At 56.8% G+C, this 20,021-nt stretch overlaps 2 protein-coding genes and 1 long non-coding RNA gene across 4 annotated transcripts in view; 2 read left to right on the top strand and 1 right to left on the bottom strand.

Moving 5' to 3' along the window:
- The first annotated feature begins 1,461 nt into the window (after nt 1-1,461).
- Nucleotides 1,462-9,690, top strand: TMEM109 (transmembrane protein 109). 2 transcript variants are annotated; one of them, XM_019414560.2, is made up of 4 exons: nt 1,462-1,596; nt 6,330-6,562; nt 7,461-7,563; nt 8,021-9,690. In XM_019414560.2, the coding sequence occupies exons 2-4, from the start codon at nt 6,338-6,340 to the stop codon at nt 8,410-8,412; spliced, it is 720 nt and encodes a 239-aa protein (XP_019270105.1). In that variant the 5' UTR covers nt 1,462-1,596; nt 6,330-6,337; the 3' UTR covers nt 8,413-9,690. The 2 variants fall into 2 exon arrangements, with proteins under 2 accessions (XP_019270105.1, XP_019270106.1); XM_019414561.2 differs by having other exon boundaries at nt 1,498-1,662.
- Nucleotides 9,026-11,653, bottom strand: LOC128776142 (uncharacterized). The gene is made up of 2 exons (XR_008421118.1): nt 11,556-11,653; nt 9,026-9,782 (listed from the first exon to the last, which is right to left on the bottom strand). It is a non-coding gene; the product is annotated as an uncharacterized LOC128776142 (long non-coding RNA).
- The window catches only part of TMEM132A (transmembrane protein 132A), a 12,134-nt gene continuing 2,917 nt past the window's right edge, over nt 10,805-20,021 (top strand). The window contains 9 exon segments of the mRNA XM_053899654.1: nt 10,805-11,059; nt 13,440-13,654; nt 13,877-14,095; nt 14,869-15,054; nt 15,057-15,202; nt 16,526-16,675; nt 17,944-18,142; nt 18,228-18,371; nt 19,469-19,671. Coding sequence (XP_053755629.1) covers nt 10,960-11,059; nt 13,440-13,654; nt 13,877-14,095; nt 14,869-15,054; nt 15,057-15,202; nt 16,526-16,675; nt 17,944-18,142; nt 18,228-18,371; nt 19,469-19,671 — 1,562 coding nt within the window. The 5' untranslated portion in view covers nt 10,805-10,959.

Raw genomic sequence — 20,021 nt, 5'->3', positions numbered from 1 at the left:
ACAATGCAGTTAACTGACAGTGAGGATTAGATGACTGCCCCTACCCTCCGCCCCCACACTTTGGCCCCATGTGAATTTTCCAGTGTGTACACTCTGAAGACTAAGGGTGGGAAGAACTGAGATTATTTCTTCTTCTTTTTTTATGTTTATTATTTTTGAGAGAGAGAGGGAGACAGAGTGCGTGTTGGGGAGGAACACAGAGACAAAAAGACACCGAACCCAAACCAGACTCCAGGCTCTGAGCTGTCAGCACAGAGCCCAATGCGGGGCTTGAACTCACCAACCTGAAGTAGGACGCTTAACTGACTGAGCCACCCAGGCACCTGTCTGAGATTATTTCTACTGCTCAGAGAGAAAAGGTTTGAAAAGAAAGTGACTTGTCATGGGGGGGGGGGGGGGAGTTACATTTTTTAAATGTTTATTTTTGAGAGAGAGAGAGAGAGCGAGCCAGGTAGGAGCAGAGAGAGAGGGAGACAGAGAATCTAAAGCAGGCTCCACGCTCTGGGGTGTCAGCACAGAGCTGACATGGGCTCAAACCCCTGAACTGCAAGATCGTGACCTGAGCCGAAGTTGGGACACTTAACCAACTGAGCCACCCAGGTGCCCCAAAATGTTACATTTCTTGCACAGGAGTCTGGGAGATTGGCAGTCCTTACAGATCAGAAACATCTCACAAGCAAATTGCAACTGTTAGAAAAGCTACAAGGTGAGGCCCAGGGTGCTGCAAGAGCCTGTTCTGGAAGAGACCCTTAGCTGATGCAGGGAGTAATGAGGGTCCAGAGGAAGATGGCTGCACACCCCACCGTGAAGTGAAATGGTATTTTAGAACTTCTAGACTGGATAGTAAAGTTGAACAGCTGAGGTCAAGAGGGATAAAGAAAAAATTGCCTAGAAATCACAAACCAGCCAGGGATCACTCACCAATCTTGCTTTTGTGTGTGTGGAAATGGGGTCTGGAAGTTGGCTCCTTTCCTTCTCTGTAACTGAATGAACATTCGAGAGCCATCAGCAGGGTTCGGGTGCATAATTGCTCTTAGAGGGGGCGGACGGATCCTTCCAGAGCTGGGTACCTCTTACTGCTCCCCTAATACCTTTTTCCTTTGTGCCTTTTTAGCGCGAAAGTTCCTCAAAAAGACCAGGTGCCTCTTGGTTAGAACTACATTTCCCACAATGCCCGGGAGGTACTGGGTAGCTTGAAACTACGTGGACCGAAATGCTGAGGGCTTGAAGAGACGGCCCGGCTTCGACTCCGAATTTCAAAGATTCAGTTTACTTGCTGCACAGCTCAGATATAGCCGCTTCTTCCCCCTTTCCTGCCAGAAACTTCCGTTCCCAGCTCGAACTTCTGATCCACTCTTTTTTGGTGGGAATGCTCGGTGGGGTGTGGACAGTGGGGGGAGAACGTGATCAAGAGGGTAGGGCGCATGCGCCCACGGCACGGTGTTTGGGCGGGGAGGGGGACCCGGCAGGTCCCCGGGCTCCTCCCGCCTTGCGCGTGCGCAGTACGGTAAACCAACGCCCCGGAGTTGAGGCGCGGGTTTGGTGGCGCGATTTAAGCGAAGTCGCACGGTGAAGGGCAGTAGTGGCCGGAGCCCGGTGAGTGCCAGTCGAGACCGGGGCTCGGGGACAGAACGCGGGACGGGGAGGCGGCAGCCGCTGCAGGTGGGAGCAGGGCGGAGTCGCGAGGCCTGACGGACACGGGTGGGGGAGGGGTCCGACGGCCCCAGCGGGGGAAACAAACGGGGGACCCGAATCCTCGTTGCCTATGCAACAGGGGGCGTCGTTACTAGGTAACAGGGGAGGCACGCGTTTCCGGGGTGAAGAGGGTTCCGAGCGCTGCTCAGAGGTCCGGCAGGGGCGGGGCGGCTGTCAGGCTGGGGTAGGAGGCTAGCGCTGAGCGGGTCGCCCCCGCCCCACGGCCCCAGCTTCCCGCGGCCTCGCTTTGAGCCCCTTGGGGTATCCCGAGCCCCTTGGGGTACCTCGAACCCCCTGGGCCGCGCCGCGTCCCTTGCCAGCGACGCCACCCAGCAGGGCTTGGCAGGGGACTTGCTGTTCGAAATAGCACATGCGACTGACACCCTGTCTGGGGGGAGGCTGGGCCCTGGGGAGGAAGCTGCCCCTTTGCCCGTCGCCCTGCCCCCAAACAGTTGCTGGGCAGCAGCTGCCAGGGGTTTAGCGGGGGCTGCCCCCACCTGCCGGGACGCTGACTTCATTTTCCTCAGTGGCAGCTTCGCCCCGTCAAGGAGCTTCCTTTCGACGCAGCTGTGCTGCTCCGGCGGCCGCTGCGTATTTGGATCAACTTTAAAATAAGCCTCCTCTCCCTGCTTCTCCCTTGCTACCTTGGCGAGTTTCTAATATTCATTTAACACAAGCACCCATTAGTCATCGTTCTGCGCTAGGCACTGGGGATTCCAAAAAAAGTGAAGTTCAACCGGAGGCGCGGGAAGTCTGGTGGGGGAGGCCGGCGTGTAAACCTGCTGAATTATGCTACAATGTAATGAACGGTGTATTGGCAGTTTGTGAAAGGCAACATTCCTACTGACGCTTAAGGTTTAGAAAGTTCTTGCAGAAACACGTAATGATTCTTAAGCCTGCTTAACCCCTATTTGACACTGAGGAGACTGAAACTCAGGTTAAGTCATAGGCATAAGGCGGTGGCTTCTAGTTTGTGGCAGAATGGAGCCTGGGATGGAAGTCTAGGTCCCTACGCGCCGCTGCCACACTTTAGAGACTTTGCCTAGAATAGACTTTTTCCTTTGCTGCTGATCATTTCTGGCAGCTGTCCTGGTTATGCATCAGAAATCCTCAAGGGGCTCTACAAACAAAATCCTGAGCCCCTATTTGGGAGCGTCTAAGATGGCCCCGATTGGGACAGACATCCTTGCTTGAACAGGCTCCACAGATTTTTCTGCTGGGCAACCAGACCCGAGAACCACTGCTCCACTGGGGCAGCTTCTGAGCAATGATGGGGGAAATCAGGGCCAGCAGAGGGCACTAAGTCAGCTGCCCCTCCTGCCACGTAGTGATTTCACTGTGGGAAAGGAAGCTATCCCGAGGAAGGAGCCTTGGCAGGGGGTGTATGGACTGCCCCACCCTGCCCTCTTGGCAAACCACAGCTAAACATATAGTGCCTTCTCACTTACCATAGTTAAGTGGAGGCAGTTTTCCCCAGCTGAGCCGGGTTCTCTTGGCCCTGCCCGAGCCATCTTCCAGGTACCTGGACAGAAGTGGCAGGGCTGGCCCCAATCTTTTGCTGTCCTCATACCTCTTGGTACAAAAACCACGTGCCGCAGGTGGGTCAGCTCCTGGCGGGACTCTGCATATCCTCTCACTTTGAGCTCATTCATACTTGGTGGAACTCTTAAGTGCCTTGAGGGCCATGTGTTTCTGAGGCAGCACAGGGGTTGGAACAAGCAGAAGGGCGAGATTTAGATCCTGGGTTCTGGAGGCAAGTCTCACCCAGTTCAGCCGTGCGAGCTTGAACAACTCCCCTGACCTCTCTAAGCCATGGTTTTCTGAGTAAAATGTAGAATAGTAGTACCTTGTAAGATTGTTGGAAGAGTTCAGTGAGAGAGCGAAGTAACAGGCATTTTGTAAATTATAAAGCACCACACACGTGCAAGAAATAAACGTCTATGCTTAACATCATTCACATACACACTGAACCGGGGCAGATGGCTGCTTGTATGTGTGAATATGAACACACACACACACAATTTGTTGAGTGCCACCATTTGAGGCCAGACACTGCAGGAGGTGAATATGTTTAAGACCTACTTCCTCTCAGAGCTCAAGGCTGCTCAGGCTCTTGACTGCCATGGTTTCTCTTTATGAAAAGTATTTGGTTGGGCTGCAGTGAGGAGGTGTGATGACAGTGAGTCTGGTTCCTGCTGCGCAGAAAGAACCTGGAAGAAATGAGAAGGGATCCTGTTAAATAAAACAATTTGAAGAAACGGACCAGCCAATGATCTTCAGTCTCCTCTGCAAAGGGCACCCTCTAGAATCCTGTTAGATTTGGTTTCTGGTGCACTTCAGAAGGTCAGCTGGGGAGCCAGTGATGGCCTCACTGTGGAGGGTTTATTCCAAGGTCCCCCAGCTCCTGTTGACTGAGGCAGATGTCTGCTTGAAAGTCGAGGCTGGCACAGAATGCAGGAGGCCGCCGTGGGGGGAGCAGCTCACATCACCCTGACCTTCTAGAACCGAGGAGACGACATCTGATCCCTCCTGGTGGAGGTCCTCGGATATAGGATCCAACCTAAGATAGCAACCCTGCTCTTTAAGTCCCCAGTGTGGTTATGACCCAGATAGCTCAGGAACTGACCTGTGCTTCCCTCCTGTCTGACCACTGGCAGGCAGGAACCATCTGGTTCTTGATTTCTGCCAAAGAGGGGAGAAGAGTAAAAGCCTTCCCAGCCTGAGGCCGCTCCACATGAATGCATGGTTTTGCAGCCCTGCTTGATTCCACAGACCTCAAGAGGAACTCAGGGCAGGTGTTTCTAGGCCAGAAAGTGCCCCGGATAGGATATTTTTATAACTCTTTCTTGGACTCTTCTCCTTTCTACAAAGTAAGAATCCCTCTCCACCCTGATGGCTCTGATTTCTGGGTAACTCCCAGAGTGATCTGGTAACCTGCAAAAACTTCAAACGCCTGGCTGCTCCTACATCAGGGGCATGGCTTAGCCTCTGATCATTGGGTCTGAATCATGGAAACTCCCTGGAGCTACAGGTTCATTTCTGACCCTGGGAGAGAACAGGGGATTTGCTGGTGCTGTTTGACATTTCTCAAGCACAGTGGTAAATAGCGAACTTGCAAACATTTTTTTTGGCTGGTCCACACCTGCTTCAATGAATCTGTGCGTGTTGGGTCTTAACTTGCCTGTGGCATCATATTACAGATGAGCTCAGAGTACAAAACACAAAGTGGGTAAGTGAATTGTCACCAGGAGTCATTCACGGAGATGATTGCTAGATGCCAAGTTTATTTTAGCCCATGAATAATCTATTGTGTGACTCTCTAAATCCCTTTTTTTTTTTTTTTTTTTTTTTGAGTGAGCGAGCGAGTACTCTTGAGTGAGCAGGGGAGAGGCAGAGGGAGAGAGAGAATCTTAAGCAGGCTCCATGCCCAGCACGGAGCCCAACTCGGGATCTATCTCACGACTGTGAGATCATGACCTGAGCCGAAATCAAGAGTCAGACGCTTAACTGACTGAGCCATCCAGGCGCCCCCTAAATCACTTTTGAAACTGACTTCGGAGATGATACGGCAGGGCAGTATGTGTGAGGGGTCTGATATCGGACGCACCTGGGTTCAAATCCTGGCTTCCCCCCCCCCCCCCTTATTGCTTATCCTACCTTGGTTTCTTCTTCAGTAAAATGGAGAACAGTAACAATGCCTACCTGATGGTGGCGATTGTATGAGATAGGGGGCACATGGTTAGCTTTTTATTAATAATATCTTTCCCTAAAGGCTGTGCTCTAACCCTTTGCCTGCATTGGGGGCTGGGGAGTTGATTGAGGTCATTCTGTGTCAGTGGGTCTCAGCTCGGCACAGCGAAATTACCCGGGGAGCTTTTGCAGGTTCAAGCCTAAACCACTCCCAGACAGTGACACCAGAAAGTCTGAACTTGGGACAGAGGCATCAATAGTTTGTGAAGCTCCCCGGTGGCTCCAAAGAGCAGCCACAGTTGAGATCCACGGTGTTAACCTTCTCTCCCAAATAAGTGTGCGATTTGGAAGTAGAAGCCTGGCTTCAAACCCTGACCTTTCTACTTAGCCCAGTGACCTGGGGCAGTGCCTAACCCCTGAGTCTGTTTCTTCTCATCTGTTACCAGTAGGAGGTTAATACCACCTCCTGTGATGGTCCTGCAGGACAGGAGGCACATATGCAGTTTTCTCTTGCTTGAGCACATACCTGAGCACTTCTCTTTACATCTTTACACGGCAGGAATCTTATTTGTGTGCTATTTCCTAAGTTGTTTTTTATGTCTGCTTGATCTTAAGTAGATTATAACCTCCCTGGGGACAAAGCCTTATATTTGTTTTATGCCCATAACACCTAAGACCCAGAGACGGGCCTTCAGATTTTTAGAACTGGAACAATCCTAGATCTAGTCTCCCCTAAGGCATTGGAGAATACTTGCCGGTTAACGAACGTGCAAGTGGTAAAGAATGTGAAAGAGGAACCGGTGAATCAAAAGGTCGAGCTCAGCTGAAGTTAAAAGGCCCACTTCTGCCTTTCTCGCCTAACAGGGTGGGGGTAGAGGAGGGCTTTCGGGGGGTGTCTGTGCCCGTTCTGGTGCTCCGCTCACCCTGTGCTGCTCTCCCAACAGACCCAGCCATGGCAGGCCCACCGCGGGGCAAGCATGTGTTCAAAGTCATCCTGACGGTCCTGGTGGCCCTCATCCTCCTCCACTCGGCATCATCCCAGTCCCACGCAGACTTCGTGCCACCAGGCCAGCAGAAGAGGGAGGCCCCGGTTGATCTCTTGAGCCAAATAGGTCGATCTGTGCGGGGAACGCTGGAGGCCTGGCTCGGGCCAGAGACCATTCACCTGGTTTCAGAGGTAAGGAAGGTGCTTCCTGCTGTGACTACACACACCTAAGAAAGACAAAGGAGGAGACATTCATGGCCACCCCGTCTTGGGTCCACATCCTCTCTGTGTCATAATCCCTGCTGCAGAGAGCCCCACATTGTACAAGATGCAGCCAGAGAGTTCTCGCTTTTTCGCAATCCCATTGTTCGATTCCTACCCTAGGGCCTGTAGCTCTCCCTTTCCCTTATTCCTGCCCTCTCTTGTCAGAAAGACTAGGAAACGGGCCAGTCTTTATAAACCCATGTCACTGGATGACGACATAGTCTGACTTTGGTCTAAATCTGACCTAAAGTCTTAAATTGGCAAAATGTCAAGACCTGAAAATTCCTTCCCCTCTAGAGGTAGAGGTAGGCCTGACTCAGGGGCTTAAGACAGAGCTGTCTTTGCCAGCTAATGACATCCTAGGTGTGGCATCACATGCTTTTGATAGGTCATTCTAAACACTTGAGACGATCATTTATAAAATCCATGATCTAGTAGACCTGAGGGACTCCTCCTCCGTTGAAACATCCTAGCCCTTCACAGATGTTGCTTCCACGACTTCATGATTCCGTGGGAGGACCCTGTTCTACAGGGTGACAACTATAGAGATTTGACGACCACCTCCCCCCCCCCCCCCATACACACACATTCACCTACTACCATCACCAAAATATTCTAGCAAATCGGTTGAATTAGGGCCCAGATGTCCTGAGTTCCAGTTTTGGAAGGAGACACGGCCTGCCGTCCAAGCTTGGTTCGCAGACCTCTGGCTGAGAAGGAGGTGAGGGACGTTCCCTCCTGGCCTTGCCTGCGCAGTGGTTGGAGGCTTAAAGGAGAAGGGCATGATTGATTATAAGCTTATCTCCTTGCCCTGCTCTTTCCACAGACCTTGTCTCAGGTGATGTGGGCCATCTCATCAGCCATCTCGGTGGCCTTCTTCGCGCTGTCTGGGATTGCTGCGCAGTTGCTGAATGCCTTGGGGCTAGATGGTGAGTGGCAGAGTACTGGTTCGGTCCCCTGGAGCTTAGCCTGTCACTTCCTATTTGTGGGAGCTTATCTTTTCAGGGCGCAGACTTTTCCCCAGGTGCTTAACCCCTGCCAGGTGTCCCCAGAGGCAAACATAAGAGCAGACTAATGGTTGCCCCTACTTACCAGGTGTTTGCTTCCTGTCTGGCTAAGCCATAGTATCTCATTTAATTGTTACCCCGCGGCCCAGAGCATCACTCCCATTTTGTAGATGAACCGGGTTCCAGGCGAGGGAAGTAATCTGCCCCCAGCCAGCAGGAACAGGAGCGGACTGACATTCAAGCTCCTACCTTTGTGACCCTGTGAGGAAGGATTTTTCCTTTGCAGGGAGTTTTAGCTCCTTTTTTGGTTCCCCCCCCCCCCCCCCCCCGTGCCCTCACCATTCCAGATTGGCTGATTCTGTGGTTCTCCCTCTTCCAGGAGATCACCTCACCCAGGGCCTGAAGCTCAGTCCCAGCCAGGTCCAGACCTTCCTGCTGTGGGGAGCAGGGGCCCTAGTTGTCTATTGGCTTCTGTCCCTGCTCCTTGGCTTGGTGTTGGCCTTGCTGGGGCGGATCCTGTGGGGCCTGAAGCTTGTCCTCTTCCTGGCCGGCTTTGTGGCCCTGGTGAGGTCAGTGCCCGACCCTTCCACCCGGGCCTTGCTCCTCCTGGCCTTGCTGACCCTCTACGCCTTGCTGAGCCGACTCACTGGCACCCGGGCCTCAGGGGCCCAACTGGAGGCCAAGGTTCGAGGCCTGGAGCGCCAGGTGGAAGAGCTGCGCTGGCGACAGAGACGGGCGGCCAAGGGGCCCCGGGGTGTGGAGGAGGAGTGAGGGGGCACCGGGACAAGGCCGCCTGCGTCGTCCTCGTCGTACCAAAGAGCTGCACTGCTTCTGGATCGCACAGCCCCCCTTCCAGTACCCTGCCCCTTTCCTGCCCCGTCTCTGAACTGTCAGAACCTTCCTGTCTTCACCGGACCCCACCCCCCCACCCCCGGCTGAGAAAGAGGAAGACCATTCCCCATGCAGGTCCCGGGGGCCCTGCCTTCTGAGGTTCTCTGTCTGGGATTGGGTTCTCTGTCTGTCTCTTAACCCTTTCGCTGCTCCCAGCCTGCCTCAGTCGGGGCAGGTTGGAACAGCCTCCCCATGGCTTGTGCGTCTGCTCTCAGTGAACATCACTGCCCCGGTCTCCTGTGACTCAGCTGGCTCCCCTCTGCTGCTGCCTTGCCTTCCTCCTGATACTCTCCTAGCTCCTCCTTTGCCAAGTCCCCAAGCTTCCTTCCTCGTGTGTCTCCTTCCGGCCCCGCGCTCCACCCAAACCACAATCCCTCCAGGCATGCTCTTCATTGCCTAGCTCTGGGGAAGAGGCAGGGCATGTGGGACCTGAGGGGAAGGCAAGGGGGAAGTTCCCACCCGGGGCTGGGAGCAAGGATGTACATGGAGTCTGTTCTAAGTGCCTTAATCCGAGCCAGCAGGGCCCTTTGCCTGCCCGCCACTGTACTGTATGTAGGAAAGTGCACTGTGGCTGCTTTGTGTCAAGAAGAGAGTTTTCCCTCTCAGATTCTTGATTCCCCTTCAGCCAAAGCAAAAGGTGACTGCTTCATAGGCCTGTGCCTGCAAGTTGGACCCTGCGGTGGCCATCAGATCCCCTGTGGGGATTTCAGAGACACTGGAGGAGAAAGGAGGACTCACCTGTCTGCACAGCTCCAGACTGTTCTCCACCCCTCCCTCTCCCTCCACTCCTGCCACTAAGGACTTGCCGATCAGGGTCCACCCTGGTGGCCCCGGAGGCGTGCGGAGCAGACACACTAGAGCCGCACATCGGGGCCTCTTCCCTTCACAAACTCTGAGAGGGGCAGCGTGAGCCTGCCACCCGAGCCCTCTCCTCCAGGGCTCTCATTCTTCCTCTCTGAGGTTCCGGGGGAGGTGGGTGTCCTCCGCCAGGCCCAGCACGTGATGTGAAGAATGAATTAAACGCCCAGTTCTTAACTGTTAAGGTTTGATGTGGAATCACCGCTGCAGTGAGATATATTTTTATCAGCGCTTGGTTGGTTTTAAATAAAATGCACGCTATTTTATTATCTTGTTCCATATAAAATGTATTTACTCAAAGTCTGGATTGCTTTCATTTCTCCCTCGGGCTAAATCCATTCCTGTAGAGCCGCTCCGTGTTCTTGACTTGTCCCTGCAGGGGCAGTGTGAAGCTGGTAGAGAAGGAGGGAGAGGAGGGGGGCAAAACAGAATTGTTAGTACTGGGTACCCTTCCCTCGTGGACCATTCCTTCCTGAGGAAGGCATGCGCCCTTTACAAAACTTCCGGGAACTGACCAACCGCTCGGGTGGAATAGCGTGGATGTGGGGGAGGGCCATGAAGATACCCCTTCCCCCACTGAGTGTAAGAATAGGAAAGGCTGGTGGGCTGGCAGCCAGGAGATTTGCCTGTCCTCCCTCCTCCCCTCATCAGATGGGATTTTCCTGCACTATGGTTCTCAACCTGGCCTATGTTAGATCAGTTGTTTTGTAGAGGGTTACAGGCATGTCGTTTCTGCCCCCCCCCAGCCCCCCCACCCCCCCACCCCCGGTTTCTTAAGCTGTCCGGGAGATGCTAATGTGCAGCCAGGTGCTCTGGTCTGGACCTCTCCTAACTGCCTGGCAGGCAAGGCTGGGCCAGGAGGCCAGGACCTGGGAGGAAGGACTTCCTTCAGGAGCAGAGGGGCCCTCGCCCTTCCTGAGGCCCACAGACCCCTCCCAGAGCTGGGGCTAGGCAGGAAACTCCAGCTGTCCGCCCCTGAGAACTTCTTCCACAGGAGTGGTCCAGGGCTCTAGCAGCGAAGGCCCAGGTGATGGTCACCTGGGCCTTGTTGGCCCCTCTCTCCCCCTTTCCACCCTTGCAGCTCAGTTCCGCACATCCCTGAATTCCTGATTCAGGTGTGGATGCCTCTACAGGTGAGTTGCTTGTGGGGCGGGCGTGAGGCGGAGGAAGTGGCCGTTTCCCCCACGGGCAGGAGCTTCCGAGAGGGAGCGACCCGAACGCCTCGAGTCCCTCTCGGTAGCGGCGGGTCAGCCCCTGTGGCTCCGTCCCCCAGGGAAGCGGCCTTCTGCCCGACCTGGTGCACGGGGGCGCTCGGGGCTTGGGGATCCGTAGGGCACTAGGACCCGGCGGGGCGGAGGGGCAGCCCATGTGCCGCGCTCGCTCCCTCCCACCCTGCTGCTCCAGCTCCCGCTCCATTGTCTGGGAGCTGCGGCCGCGGGCGGGCGGCCGGGCGGGCGGCGGCGAGGACCCAGCCGGCCGGGTCGGGGCGGTGCGGAGCGGGCGCGGGAGATGCCGGGCGGGCGGGGGCCACCTGAGCCGCCCGCCTAGTGCCCGCCCTCCACGAGACGGATGTGCGCCGGGATGGCGGGGCGCGCGGCAGCTGCTCCCCGGGGGCCCGGCGGCCCCTGGCTCTGCCTCCTGGTGGCCCTGGCCCTGGACGTCGTGAGAGGTCAGCGGGAGGGGAGGGGCGGGGCGAGGGGCGGCCGGGGCCGGGCTGGAGGGATGCGGAGAGCCCGGAGCTGCGGGTTCCCGGACTGAGCCCCGAGCCGGGTCGCCCCACATTGTGCCCTGAGGGCTGGAGGTCTCACCCCCAGGATCTTGCCCCCCCAGCCGCGCTCCTCTGTGGCTTCCCGCACTCGCGGAACCCGGCAACTCTTCCTGACCCGGAATCGGCCGGGCCCCGGGCGCTCACCGCCAGCCCTCCCACCCCCGCCGGGTCCCCGCACCTTCCGCGAGCTCCCCTGCCGCCCGGGCTTTTAACCCGGCTGCCCCTGACCCAGGCGCGCCGGCTCCCTAATCTGCGGTGCCCACGGCTGCACCCCAGTGGCTCCTACCCTCCTCCCCCCACCACCAACCCAGCTCCCACGGGAACGGGGAGCAGCCCCTATGCCTGGGACCTGCGAGGTGCGCAGCCGCCCTCCCCTTGCCCCAAAGAGCAAGCTGACCTTGGAGTCTCCAGGGATTGCCCCATCCGTGCCTTCCTGAATCCTGCGGCGATCCCTATCACTGGAGGAAGGAGCAGCGACTCTCCTGTGCCCGGGGTGGGGGGTCAGACTGCCCTTGGCAGGGCTGTGGCTGCTAGGTGGATGACACCACAGAAGAGTGGAGGTGGGGGAGGGATAGTGAGGCATTCACTACCCCCCTCACCCTCCCCGTGAGAGCTGAGCTCTGGGTGCTGGAAGTCCATGGGAGTCAGGCCACATAGCATCTTATAATTATCCTGGCAGTGAAATAGGAGGAGGACCGGAGGTCAGGGGCTGCCCCCGGGGAAGCCCTAGTCACTTACCTGTTACACTTGGGGGCAGGACGGCTGGAGCCTCTCAGACACACGCTCCTTGGTGGGGAGGGTCTGGAGAGAGGTTGAAACCATCTTTCAAGCCCAGGATGGGGCACGGAGGAAGCTGGCTCCGGGGCTGCTTTCAGCCACCTGCTCCCCTCCCCAGGGGACCCAGCAGGAGCCCTAATAACCCCTTCTAAGAGATGAGGAAGGCCTTGTCACATCCATTATTCAGTAGCAATAACCCCTCTCCCCCCAGACAGCACTCCGCACTTTACAAAGCCCTCCCCTCTTCACGGTGTCACTAAATGCTCATTCTACAGGTGAGGAAACTCAGGCTCTGAGATGTTAAATGATGGACCCAAGCTTCACGGAGTCAGAATTAAGATGTACACGCAGTCCTCCAGGCTCCCAGAGCATCATCTCCAGGGAGAGCTGCCCAGCTTGGGGGATTCTGGAATGAGTAGAACAAGTCCCCCTGTGAATAGACAGGAAGACAACTAATTCAGATGAGGCGACTAGCCGGGGAAAGACTGAGGGTACTGGTGAGAGGTCCCGCAATCAAGAAGGGCTTCCTTGAAGGAGGAGGCAACATTCACCCCGGACTCTAAGGGAGGAGGGAGAGACCCACATTCCAGGGAGCACAGCCGGCAGTGGTCACCCTTGCAAGCAGCACAGGGAGCGGAGGTGAAGTATCCCTCTGGGTGTAATGCCTGAGCTCTGACTCCCGGCAACACCTGTCTCCAGCCGGGTGACCCCAAGGCAAGTCCCTCGACCTCAGCCTCATCTTCCACACCCGTAACGTGGAAATAATAGTGACAGGGCTTGGGTCTCAGAGTTAGTACACAAACTGAAGAGTTAATATACGTAAAACGTTTTAAATAGTAGTCTGCATGTAGTTAGTGTACAAAAATATTTATTCTTATTGGGGCTGACTAATAGTCGGTACAAACCCAATATGGTCTCCGGGGTCCTTTGCCCCTCTAGTCACTGAATATTTTGACTCTCTCCCCAGGCTCATGGGCCCCCTGCCCCCGCCCCAATCCCACTTTTGCACTCCAGTACCCAGTACTGGGTACAGAGGCAACCCGTGCAGGGTTGCCATGGTGATGATGGAGGGGAAGGCTGGGTGGATGCCCAGACAAGTCTGGCCAAGGGCTCAGGGACAGACAGCATCTCTGCTTCTACAAAGCCCACCTTGTCGCCACCTTTTACTGCGCAGGCTCTGTCTAGGGAGAACTGTACCCTACAGATGCCTCGATATCAGAGGCAAGTAGGTAAGGGGGCAGGAATGAGGGTGAAATGCTGAGAAGGTTCTGCTCAAGGGAGGAAGGTCTGAGTCTATGGAAGGTAGAAGGAGGAATGGTTTGGAAGCTGGCATCCTGTCTGGGATATACCTTCAAATCCTGGCCCTGTCACGTGCTACCTGTGTGAGGTTCTTTGAGCCCCCAGTTTCCTCATCTGTGAAATGGGACAACTGTGCCCCAGAACGGAGCTCAGTTCAGCCCTGCCAGCTCTGGAGCTGTCACCATCCCTATCCCTTCTTCCTCAGTGGACTGTGAACAGGACCCCTTGGATCCTGTCTACCTGCCTGCGGCCCTAGAGCTCCTTGATGCCCCTGAGCACTTCCGGGTGCAGCAGGTGGACCGCTATCCACCTGCCAACTCCTCTCTGGGCTCCAGATCTGAGACCTTCCTGCTCCTGCAGCCGTGGCCCAGGGCCCAGCCACTTCTCCGGGCCTCCTACCCGCCCTTTGCGACGCAGCAGGTAAGGAGATGGCACCAGGGACTCCCCGGCTAAAAGGATTCAGAGCTGAGGGCTGCTGTATGTGGCTCCGGAGTCCCCCCAGCCCCAGCTGTGCTCCCCATCATCCGGAGGCCTGCAAATGCCCTCTCCTGCCAAGCTGGGGCTGGAGGCCTGGCATCCCATCTTTCCAGATCTTGCTTCCCTCAACCCCCTGCTTTGTGAACACCCTTATTCTCCCTCCAGGTGGTCCCTCCACGGGTCACTGAGCCCCACCAACGGCCAGTGCCGTGGGATGTGCGGGCTGTGTCAGTGGAAGCGGCTGTGACCCCAGCAGAGCCCCACGCCCGCGTCCTCTTCCACCTCAAAGGGCAGGATTGGCCGCCGGGGCCTGGCAGCCTGCCCTGTGCCCGGCTCCACGCCATTCACCCTGCAGGCACTGCTCACCGAGCCTGCCACTTCCAGGTGAGTGGGCGGGCCCTGCCTAAGCTGCCCGGCCTGCTGTGCCGACCAGAGGACGGCCCTGGGGTAGGGAAGAGAGGGCTTACCACCCCCGGCTGGTGTGGGAGTCACAGACCACCTGACTCCCTTCCTGCTCCGCTAGCTTTCATGGGGACCCTTTGAGAGGGTGGTTTAGGGACCCTTAAGGAAGTCAGTCCGTTGGTGATGCCTTTGGGCAAGTAACTTAATTTTCTTGGGACTCAGCTTCCCCGTCTATAAAATGGAGTAATAACGATGCCTACCTCGTGCGGAGCTAGAATAAAGAATGAATGAAATGAACGCAAGAATAGCTTTTAGCCCAGCGCCAGCGCCTGGCACAGCGTGATCACCCAGCAAGCGTTCACGCTGTTGTTAATATCACTTTTATAATGGCAACTTCCACTGTTTTGGGGGGGTCTAGCACAGGGATCCACTGGAAAGAGGTATTTTGAGGGCTTTGGGATTCTTAGAAGGCTGGGGTGTAGTCAGGGTGGTCCCAGGGCGTAATTAGGGGGGAGGCACTGGGATTGGCTCACTTTGGAATGAGGCTGTTCCCACAGGCAGAAGCGTGGCTCTTGGATGAGTTCCGAGACCTGGCCCCAGTCACGTGACTGGTTGGCTGTGTCACTGTGGCCGCTGCTGGTCCTGCAGCAGGAGGACCCCTCTAGCTCTGCATCTCCTACCGTGGATGCTGGGACTCGCCCCGCCCCCCCCCCCAGCCCCCGCCATGCCAACCGTTGGCTGTTGTGTGTTTGCAGCCATCCCTAGGCGCCTGCGTGGTGGAGCTGGAGTTTCCCTCCCACTGGTTCTCCCAGGGCTCCAGCACGCGGGCCGAGCTGGCCTACACGCTGGAGCCCGCAGCTGAGGGCTCTGGGGGCTGTGGCCCCGGCGGGGAGGAGGATGCCAGGGAGCAGGCTCTTCCGGTGGGCAGCGTGGAGCTGCGCCCCCGCGGACCCCCCCGCGGTACCAGGAGGTGCCCCTGGATGAGGCGGTGACTCTGCGGGTGCCCGACGTGCCCGTGCGGCCCGGCCAGCTCTTCAGTGCCACCCTCCTGCTCCGGCACAACTTCACAGCCAGTGTCCTGACCCTGCGGTGAGAACGGGGCTCCTGGGGTGGGCTGGAGGCAGGGGCCTCTGCAGGAAGACAGGGCAGGTGCCTTCTCCTTCTGGGGTCCTTACTGGAACCCTTGATCTCTGCAAACACGAGCCCACCAAAACCCCTCCAGGCCAAGAGCCGTGATTGTCCTGGCAGCAGGCAGGACCCAGCAGCGGGCACAGCCCTGAACTTGGAGTCAGAATAGGAAGCTCCCCTTCCCCTGTCACCTCCTTGAGACTCCTTGTCCAGTGGGGCTGACGTTGCCTTCTTCACAGGGCAGCTGTGAGGGCTTTAGGGAGGGAAAACAGGAGACGACTTGGAAACTGGAAAGTGCGGTGCCTGGGGGTGGTTAATGCTCTAATGGGATGTTTGCCCCAGTCACGTTCATCTGCATGTTCTCCTGCCTGCCCCTCACCTTTGGACAGAGCCTGCTCCTCCCCCACAGAAAGGCTCTCCTTTTTGTGTCCCCTTCTACAGGAAGTTCCCCAAAGTAGCCCCCCCCACCCCCATTCCACTGATGAGGATTTGCAGAGTATGACGTGCCTCTCTCTCATATTTGGGTTTGTGTGTGTCCTGTCCCTGTGCGTCTCCCAAGTGCCTGTCCCGTCCCCGTCTGTCACACTGTCCTGTGCTCACTTGCACACTCATTAGATCTTTCGTAGACACTTAAAATATGCAAGCCCTGTGTCTCCACTCTGGAGCTACAGAGAGTAGCAAGGCCCGGTCCCCACCTGGCACTAAGGGGACCAACGGGTAGGGAAGGGAGCTGTACGGCATGCGCTGGGGGATATGCTCTGGTGGAGGCACAAGGCACGGTGGGGGCCTGCATTAGGGGCGGAGCAAGGGAGAAATCCATCCTGCCCCCGGAAGAGCTTCCTAAAGGAAACTATTCGAGTTGCTGGAGGCTTGAAGAACGAGCAGAGGTAGAAGGCTGAACGCACCGCCTGAGCAAAGACTCGGGCATAAATGGGCTGTGGGTGGGGGAAGAACTTTCGGTGTAGCTGGGGCAGGGTGACAGAGATGTTACAGGCCAAGACGAAACCAGAGCAGATCCTGGAGGGCCTCGATGCCGGGATTAGACTTGACGCTGGGGGCAGCGGGTCTTTGGGTGCTGGGGTCTTTGGGTGCTGGGGAGAGCTGTGTGGCATGACGCGCATCGAGATGGGGTCCTTGTGGATGGGAGGATGGTGAGCAGGAGGTTCCGACGGGAGTCAGGGAGGCCAGACAGGAGGCCGGTGCCTGGAGCCCCTTGAGTTGCTCCTCGTTCGGTCCATAGTCTGGCACCCGCCTCGACACACTGGGCCTGCGTCCTCTCCCCAGGATCAAGGTGAAGAAGGGGCTGCACGTGACGGCTGCCCGCCCCGCCCAGCCCAGCCTGTGGACTGCCAAGCTGGACCGCTTCAAGGCCTCCAAGCACCACACGACTCTCATCACCTGCCACCGTGCCGGGCCCACGGGGCCAGACTCCAGGTGGGCAACTCCCTCCCCGGAGGAGCAGGGGAAGGAGTGAGCGGGTTTCTGGGGCCCAAGGGAAGGGGGCTGCCACGCCGCCTCCGTAGCCCCACGGGAGCAAGCACAGAACAGACTCCTTCAAGGAAGCAGCACAAAGCAGACAGTCATTCGTCGAGCTCCTACGTATTCGTGTCTAGCTGCAGCTACCTGCAGTGAGTGTCCGTGAGTCTTAGTCACGTGATGCCAGCCTATCCCGGCCACTCAGTTCCAGCCCTCACAGCCCCTACCCTGCCTCCCGCAACCACCAAGTGGGGCCCTTTTTCTGGCCCATTGATAGTTCCAAAAAAGCTCAGCTGTGGTTAACATGATCTCTGATTTACTCTCTGAGCCTGGGCCGAGGCCGTCAGCATGGTAACGCCTGTTTGAGTCCTGGTTCCGACACTTTTGGGTGAATAATCACGGGCAAGCCAGTTCACTTCCGCCTTTACCACCCCCCCCCCCCAAGCCTCAGTTTCCTCACCTGCAAAATGGGGCTAATAATGCATCCCTCGGGGTTTGTGAATATGAAATAAGATCCTCTATGGCAAGCATCCAGCAAGTGGTTTTTTTGTCTGTTTTTTTAATGTGTTCTTTATTTTTGAGAGAGCACAAGCTGGGAGGGGCAGAGAGAGAGGGGAAGAGAGGATCTGAAGTGGGCACTGCGCGGACAGCAGAGAGCCCCACGCAGGGCTCAAGCTCACGAACAGTGAGATCATGACCTGAGCCGAAGTCAGGCGCCCAACCGACTGAGCCACCCAGGCGCCCCAGCAAGTGTTTGATCGAAGGAAGCTATGAGGGTTATTATTCAGGGGGTCGAGTGCCGGTCCTGGGGCTTCGAAGTGACTCTTCCTGCTTGGTAGAAATTGACACAGGTGCTGTTGCCACCTGAATGGCCATGGAAAGCAGAAGTCTGAGTGGAGAGGGCCCAGGAAGGCAGGAGAGCAAGCAAGCTTTCCAGGGGGGTGGTGAAGTGATTACACGGACCTTCCAGAAGCCAAGAGCATGTAAGAGCTTGGGCCCTGGAGCCAGGATGCTTGAGTTTAATCCCAGCCCTGCCGCCTTTCACTCTGTGACTTTGGGCAAGTTCTAGAACTTCTGTACTTAAGTTTTCTCATCTGTAAATCGGGGATTGTCTTAGGACCCACCTCATGAATATAGCAAGTGCTTACAATAGCGTGTGGCCACTAGCAAGCACTCAGTCTGTCTGTCTGTCTGTCTCTCTCTCTCTCTCCCCCTCTTCTGGCCAGCAGCCCCCTTGAACTATCCGAGTTCCTGTCGGTGGACTTTCTGGTGGAGAATGGCACTAGTGGGGGTGTGGCGGTCACTCGCCCTGTCACATGGCAGCTGGAGTACCCAGGCCAGGCCCCCGAAGCAGAGAAGGACAAAATGGTGTGGGAGATCCTGGTGTCGGAGCGGGACATAAGAGCCCTTGTCCCACTGGCCAAGGTAAGGAGTCCCCCACCCGTGCTTGGCCAGGCCCGCGGCCAAGTGAGGCAAAGAGGCTGGGGCTAAGCTCCTCCCGCACCCCCAGGCTGAGGAGCTGGTGAACACGGCTCCGTTGACCGGAGAGCCGCAGCGTGTGCCTGTGCGCCTCGTCACTGTGGACGGTGGGGGTGCCCTGGTGGAGGTGACCGAGCACATCGGCTGCGAGTCGGCCAACACACAGGTCCTGCAGGTGAGTGGCACACGCCGACCCCGTGTGAGTGTGCCCAGTGATGGACCTACGCCTTCCCCACTCAGGTCCCCGAGAGAAGTTTCTTACTGGCACCAGAAACCTCAGCGGGGGAACCCCAGATTCAACTTCTTTTGTTCCCACCGCCTCTGTGCACAGTCAGGTGGGAGCTATGTAACCGCAGCAGCCCCAGCTTAGGCACCTTCACGTTCATTACTGCACTGACAGATGAACTGAGCTGGGGAGAGCTCAGAGCACTTTGGGGGCGCCTGGCTGGCTCAGTCAGTAGAACACGCGACTCTCGATCCCAGGTGTGTGAATTTTAGCCGCGTTCTACGTAAAGCCCACTTAAAGAGTATATACCTTGTGATCAACAGATTTTAGTTTGAAAGCCATTTTTATTATCAGTTAGCTGTGTGATCGGTTAGCTGTGTGATCGTGGACAAGTCTCTTAACCTCTCTGAGCCTCGGTTTTCTAAGCTTTAAAATGGGAATATGTTATTCCGTTGCAAGAATTAAAAGCATCAGTGATAATTATCAGAGCCTGGTAACGATCCATGAGGTAAAAAGACAAAAAGGGGAGGGCGACTTTCCACACTTTGAAGTTCAAAGAGGAGAAGCCCAGAGCCCGTGTTTCCTAACTCCTTGCTGCCTGCCTGGAAAAGGCGTCTTGCCATTTATGACGCCGCTTTGGCCCTGTGTGCAGTTCCTTCCTGAGGGCTCTGGGGTGGGTAGGTCTGGCCTGGCTCTCTGCCTTCCTTCCTGTGGTGGGTTGCCAGGTGGCTCCAGCAGGAAAGCCAGAGGCCAGCACTAATGAGGAGCCAAATCTGTGGGCTCCAATGCTCCTCGGCCAGGAGAAAGACTTTGTTATACGCGGATAGCCAGTTTCCCCAGCTGAACCCCCGGGGTGAACTTGGGGGATGGCTGGTTCCTCCAGAGCGGATCTTGACTGCATGGCGAAATCTTCGTAATCTTAAAACATGCCAGTGACATGCACCACGAATTTCAGCCCTGCCCCTTCTCACGGCGAGGGGTCAGGGCAGCCCTCTGTGGTCCACACCTGTCTCCCACGACTTAGCCCAGCTCCTGCCCTCCCGTAGGTGTCCGAGACCTGCGACGCTGTGTTTGTGGCTGGCAAAGAGAGCCAAGGCGCTCGCGGGGTGCGGGTGGACTTCTGGTGGCGCCGGCTGCGGGCCTCGCTGCGGCTGACGGTATGGGCCCCGCTGCTGCCCCTGCGCATCGAGCTGACCGACACCACCCTGGAGCAGGTCCGAGGCTGGAGGGTCCCCGGCCCAGCCGAAGGGTGAGTGGAGGCCTTGGCGAAGTCGCTCTGGGACCGAGAGAGGTTGTAGGGAATGTGGCCTTGGTCCCACGCACCGGGGCGGGGTGGGGGGGGGGGGTGTCTAAAAAACTACCCGGTTGCTTCCGGTTCCTCCTACCCACCCGCCTTTCACCACCCAGCCTCTCACCACTTCATTTGTAGTTGCAGACCTCCACCCTCCTTGCCTCCCTCTCCCTCTTCCACGCCTCACTTCTCTGAAGGATTTATCACTTTCTAATGACTGTAGAACCTCGTTCATCTGTTTGTGGTCTGTCCACCCCCTTCACGCTCCTCCCCGCGATTAAGACTTGAAGGCAAAGGTTTTTGTCTAG

Source organism: Panthera pardus, unplaced genomic scaffold (genome assembly GCF_024362965.1).
Source record: "Panthera pardus isolate Hobbes unplaced genomic scaffold, ASM2436296v1 HiC_scaffold_12, whole genome shotgun sequence".
NCBI classification, from domain to species: Eukaryota; Metazoa; Chordata; class Mammalia; order Carnivora; family Felidae; genus Panthera; species Panthera pardus.
This window is presented reverse-complemented; position numbering and strand designations above follow the sequence as displayed.